General features: G+C 47.6%; 1 protein-coding gene across 4 annotated transcripts in view; it reads right to left on the bottom strand.

Moving 5' to 3' along the window:
* Positions 1 to 3,038: 3,038 nt before the first annotated feature.
* Positions 3,039 to 6,340, bottom strand: part of LOC111672376 (beta-1,3-galactosyltransferase 1-like) — a 94,351-nt gene continuing 91,049 nt past the window's right edge. For all 4 annotated transcript variants that reach the window (XM_023429783.2, XM_087180285.1, XM_087180286.1 and 1 more), the window contains one exon: positions 3,039 to 5,090. In XM_023429783.2, coding sequence (XP_023285551.1) covers positions 3,838 to 4,824 — 987 coding nt within the window. In that variant the 5' untranslated portion in view covers positions 4,825 to 5,090 and the 3' untranslated portion in view covers positions 3,039 to 3,837. The remainder of the gene's footprint in view (positions 5,091 to 6,340) is intronic.

Below are 6,340 nucleotides of genomic sequence, written 5' to 3'. Positions count from 1 at the left end.
ACAAAACTAAACCCTATCAATAATATACTGAAATTATTATTATAATAGGCTATAATAATGTCACATGACCCTCGGCCAATCAAGTGTCTCCAACTGGTTACACCTGAGCCTCGAATGCAGAGCTCACCTCACGACCAACGTACTGAAGAACCGAACCAGAAAAATCCACAGAAACACACATTGTAGATAAAAAGAATATAAATATATTCACAGAAACTGCACATCCAAACATCGCAGCCGGTAATCAAGTGACAGAACATCAACACCTCAGGCTGCCTTCAAAACCGAGCCACCTGCACATCAGCTCGTCATTATCATTTCAGGGAAGCCGCGGCGTCCTAATGCATCGCAGCATCAACTCCGGCGGTGCTTCACCTGGAGGAGGAAGAGGACGGTTACCTCGCCTCCCCAGCTGCTCTCGCTGAGTCCTCCTCCTCTCACCTTGGTCTAACTGCGCCCGCACAGATGGCAGATTGCACACCGCCAATTTATTCCGTGGCTATTTTCTGGTAAATATGCATCCTCTGCGCCTCAAAGGACAGGTCAGGAGGAGGTCACGCTAACTGAGAGGCTGAGGAGAAAGTATTTAGGGCACAAGAACAAGCAGAAGAATATGAATATGTAAAAGATTTTTCTGCAGTGGGTTCTGCAGCATTAACAAATTAGCCTCCAGTCTTTTACAGCGTCTTACTAGACTCCAACGCCAAATCAAGGTCTCCTCCGTGTCCTACCAGCGTTGTGTTTCCACTCTGCGCTCCACAGGCCTTCCTTCCAAAGCTTTGTTTTGAAATCTGAGTGTTCCCAATTGCCTAGCCCTCCGCCTCGCTCGTTATGAGGTTCATTTACCACAAGCCCCGGAATAATCACTCGCTTTTCATTTTCCCCAAGCTTTAGCCTTTTAAACGCTCTACCACTGCGTTGTTTGGCCAATTACGGAGCAGACTTTCTATTACTCAGCATATTGTATCCAATTGCATATGCCATAGGGGGTGATCAGAGGAATGCAAAACACAGCGCAGAAGATAAGAAGCTGTGAATAACAATTATTTCACATGTACACAAGGCAGAATATTCTTCTGCACTTTATTTTGGAAAAAATAAAGTCATTAACTGATAACATACTGTGGCTAGTAGGGGTTGAATTCTTTTCTTTTCCAGAACAAACTGGAGTAAAACTGTTTCAATTATATTTTGGTTGCAAAAAGAAAAGAAAAAAAAAAAAAGGACTGTTCCAGAAACTGATCAAGAAGAAGTATTTGAAGTAAAGATGCCGCCCGGGAATAGTTTTTATTAAGAAGAAATCATAACAGCGCTGGTGTGTTTTCTGCCTACGAGCTCCCACAAGATTTTCGAGTGAAAGTGTTTGAGGAAAGATTCGCGCCACCAGTGCTTCCCGCTTCTTCTTCTTCTTTCTGTTTATCTTTGCAAGTGCAGAACACAAGACATTTTTCATTTCTCTGGCACCAAATCCCGCAGGAGTGCTGCGGCTCCCCCGGATGATGATGATGATGGTGATGATGATGCTGGGAACAAAGAGTTCACACACACACACACACACACCTGTAGGCATCAGAGGCTGGGGCAACCTAATTACAGTAATGTTTCCTTGTGCTCGCACGCCGGCGAGAGCGCGTACCTCTTAGGGAACAATTGAACACAATCAGACATTTTAATGATTTCAGAGAATTCTCAGTGTTAATAACAGATAATGACCTTCACTAACAGGCTCAGCAGTGATCACACACACACACACACACACACACACACACACACACACACACACACACACACACACACACACACACGGCCTCCGGCTGTATCTCCTGCGTACAGACACAATTAGACTCACCAGTGTGTGTGTGTGTGTGTGTGTGTGTGTGTGTGTGTGTGTGTGTGTGTGTGTGTGTGTGTGTGCGCTGCATTAGGCTGAGCAGTGTAATGACATCGACTGTGAACTCCGGCTTTTCTTTGCGTGATGTTTGACACGGAAACATTTAGGACATTATTCATCTGGTTGTTGTGGCTTTGGTGACGAGGCCGTAAGAGATAAAACAAGGGTTGGTCATTTATCTCTTAGAATTTACAGGAAGTGATGCAATAACGGTTGTACAGGTGATAATTTAGTGATGAAGTCAAAAACAAAATGAAACTACAAATTAAAACTGACTTTACATTCATGGTAGAACTGCAGAAAAGTGACTGTCTTTATTTCTTTTTTCTGAACTGTTTGTCTTGTTTGAATAAACTTTATTGTAATTGTCAAACTGACTGAGTTCCTCGGTTTCTGAAGAGCGGGTTCTGAAGCTCAGAGTGAGCTGCTGCACCGTCGCCATCTTGGCAGTGTCTTACTCTGCCCCTAACTTTAGTCCTTAATAAAATGTGAACAGGTGAGTTATATAAACAGGTGTCATGATACATTTTATGTAATTGCTAATTCCAAATGACTTTAAAATTCTTCTTTGACTCTGAAATTATTCTTATTTTTTACTTTTCAAGATAAAAAGAGCAAAACAGCCTGTTTTCATTTTGATGCCCTTAAAAATGGAATTTAATTTTCCAGTGAATGAAACAATAAACGATGTGGTGACACCTACAGTACATGGGAGGCTGAAAATGAAGAAATTTATGCATTTTATTTTGACATAAAAATCCATTTACTCCTGTTCAGACCGTACGGCTGAACACAGCCTCTCAGCTGCCAGTCACTCAGATGCTACGGTTGATGTAATCACACGTTGGGTTCTGCTCGCCGCTTAACGCTCTCGCACCAACACCTGCGTGGAAAAGAACATGTTTCCAGCTCCGCACTGAGATTTCAGCGGCTCTCGCCCGTCAGTGACGTGTTGAGATGTGGGACTTCAAACTGAGCACAGCTGCTGCTCTGAGCCGCGGTGGCTAATGAAACGCTGTCGTTTCCGCAGCTCATGTTTTACAACATGACGAAACCCTTCAGGGTGTAATCCTGCGAGGGCGTCCGTTATAAACCAGGTGGCATAGAAACTTTTTATATTGTTTTATGGAATAAATACGATATCAAGTCTTATAAAAGCAGTTTATTTAATCTCAAGTAATTGAAAAGAAGAAAGCGCTCAAAAGAGTAATATTGGTCTTCCACTGCTCTTACATTACATCTGCTCTCCTTTATGATCAAGTAATAGAAAATATAATGTTGTGCAGCCCAGCTCACAGCGCTGCCTGAGACAAACAACCGCACGGTACACATCAACAGAAGTAACATTCACTCGGGAACGTGAAGCAGCCGACGTCTCCACGCCGTCTAGAGGAAACCTTCACAAAGATCTGCAGATCTGTTGTAAGAAAAATACGTCTTGAAAGGAATCAGGCTCGGTGATAATCCAGAGCTCGCCGCGGTCCCAGCTGCTGCAGTCACAGACAATACATCCAACAGTAACACCTTGTTCAGAAAGTACAACAACTGAAAATACATGAGCAACATTCAGAGTTAGAGCTCAACTCCAGAGGCCAACGTCTGTGTTCAGTGTGTTGACGTTTGTGTGATCTGGTTGTTTCGTAACAGTTTGAGAAGCTAAAACACAGGCGTCTGCACTTCCTGTCTCATCATTCCCTATAAAAACGACGGTGCCGCAGGAAGTAGCACTGAAAAACCCCTTGAAGTGAGACAGAGAGGACAGAGCAGTACAGAGAAGTTTGCTTTGGCCTTGCACTACAGAGAGTCCTGGCACAGCAGGACGAAGCCCGGACACTTTGTCGATACGGTTCTTTCAGCTCGGCGCCACGTGCTGTACAGTATCTGCCGACGCCAATGACGGAGAAGCAGTTGATGAGAGGGCGTTCGATTCCTCCACCGGCTACCTGCTAACACTTCAGGTGTTTCTTGCTGGTCATGTCGTTCCAGATGCGGTGCATCTCCTCGGGGGAGATCTGGTGGACGGTGACCACCCGCCGGTAGCGGCAAAGGCTGTAGGCCATCTTCCAGTGGTTGAAGCCGCTGTTCTGGAACGGGTGAATGCCGAGCTTCCGGAGGCACACGCCCACGTACACGTCCTCCAGGTGCAGCAGCCTGGTGTGTAGCGACGTCTTGTATATGAGCTCGGCCACGTCGGCTGAGAAGATGTAGCCGGTGCCGGAGCAGAAGGGCGGGTACTTGCTCTCCGGGTACAGATCCCTGGGCATGTACCACTTGCTGCGCATGTCCCTGATTGGCCCGCCGTTGATGACGTAGCCGGTGAAGTACCTCCTCCTGGGCTTGGTGGTGGGCTTCAGGAGGTTGTAGATGAGGTTCTCCATGTTGACAAAGATGTCACTGTCCGTCTTGAGGACGTACTGCGCCTTGGAGCAGAAGGTGGCGACCCAGCGCATCCCCATCAGCGTCTTCAGCGTCAGGTTGTGGTACGAGTCGATGAAATCCTCCACTACGATGTCGTGAAAGATCTGACTCTCCTGCTCCACCATCTGGTTGAGAACGTTATCCGTGCTGCGGCCCAACAGGAAGAGCGTGACCACGCGCACGTCTGGAAACGTGCTCTCGTCGCCCCATGTCTCTCTGATGGCCTGACGGGCGTCAAACTCCTTGTGGGTGGTGCTGATCAGGATGACGAGGAAGGGCGGCTCCGCATCGCACTTCCTGGCCTCGTTGATGATGTAGCCAAAGTCGTGCGGGTTGAGCGAGCGCGTTCGGATGTTGCTGAAGGTGGCATTCTTGTTCACCTTGGGCGTCCTGCGTATCGGGATAGTCAGCTGACCCACGTAGGAGGTGGAGGGGCGGGACACACTCAGGTACCACAGAGCGCTGGCCCAACAAACCACTGTCAGCAGGTACAAGCAGGAGACCTTAGAAGGCATCTCTGTTCATCGGGCTGGTGTTACCAGTGGCAGCAGTGTGGGACCTGTCCAGGCCACGCCTCCATGGGGTGTCTCAGATCTGGCGGCGCAGCTTGAGGCTGCCTCCGCAACACAGCTGACATTAATTTCAGATAATGGACGTCTCCACTGTCTAGTGTTGCTGTTGTGATTGAAACGGAGCTCCGTGGAGATTTCTTATCATGTCCGCGACCTCACCGGGTCCCATCGCCGCTCGCAGGAACGCTCTCAGCGCTCTGTGACAGCATCTAAAAAAAGATGAGAGAACAGACGGTCAGAGGCCACATGAATCATAAACACATCACAGCAGCGCCGCAGAAAGAGAAGCAGGTAAAACTAACAGAATACTCCAATGAAAAAGGCATTTATAGGATAATTTTTTATTCCCCGTTGATCCCGGCGCACGCCATCAGTCCACTGGCGAGGCAGGTGGCGCTGTGCCACAGCCAGCGCCCACATCACTCCATCACTGCCTCTCGGTCTGAGGAAAGTGAATAACCCGGGAAACTCTCCCCAATGATGGCGCCTGCTCCGCCGTCGCTTCCACCACTTTCTGTTCGCAAACGCTGTTTATCTCCGTCTTACCCCCCCCCCCCCCCCCCCCCCCCACCCCCCGGACCAGACACAGGCTGGCGAATCACAGCCTCTCCGCCAGGCTGAGGGGAGGAGGAGGAGGAGGTGAGAGAGGGGGAGAGGGATCAAGTCAGAGAAGGTGAAACTAAAACGTTCTCATGGGAAAAGATTAATATCCACTTCCTCTCATTCTCCCGGTCTTACCCCCCCCCTCCTTCCCTCCCCCGTCCTTTCTATACCTCCTTGTCAAACTGAGCTTGTGGATTTTTACAGATTCTCCTCAGTAATGAGCTTCTCCTTCGTTAGGCTGGACGAGCGCCGCCGTGGAACTCCGGTGTAACTTTGAGAAGCGGCGCTCTAATTGGTCGCACCGACGGACCATAAGAGGAGGAATTTAAGCTCTAAATATGGAGCACGATTAAAAAAACCTGTGCATTTGTTACGTCCTGGCGCCGTGTGCTTCCTCTATTTAAATGTCGTTTTGAATTCAAAGCCGGTGATGGATAACTAATTCACTGGGGTTTTTTTTTTTGGGGTGTTTGAAAGCCAAAATAAATCTAATCCTTCTTTTCAAACAGACTTTTCTTTGCTACAGACATAATCTCTTTTGATGTAACAGCAGCTCTGCTCTTATTCTGGGGAGATACACTTTTCCTTTTTTTTTTTTCCCCACCATGCATAACTGATGATGAACAAAAAAAAAGAAGAAGAAGAAGAAGAAGAAGAAGAAGAAGAAGAAGAGTGCTATAGATCCTATTAGAGATACTGAAATGTGCAAAGATGCTGCTGCTTGTGCTGTGTGTTTTAAGATGGAAGGGCTGAGATAAAAAACCGCCTCACTTTTATCAGACTCCAGTTTTTTTGTCGTGTCTTGCGGGGCGCCATGGTTCTTTTCATCAGGACTTTTCTCTCACTCCCCCCCCCC

The sequence above is a fragment of the Seriola lalandi genome, unplaced genomic scaffold (assembly GCF_002814215.2).
Source record: "Seriola lalandi dorsalis isolate HSWRI2012SDOR001 ecotype SW California unplaced genomic scaffold, Sedor1 jcf7180002054899, whole genome shotgun sequence".
NCBI lineage: Eukaryota > Metazoa > Chordata > Actinopteri > Carangiformes > Carangidae > Seriola > Seriola lalandi.
The sequence above is the reverse complement of the archived record's forward strand: the minus strand, read 5'-3'. Positions and strand labels throughout refer to the sequence as shown.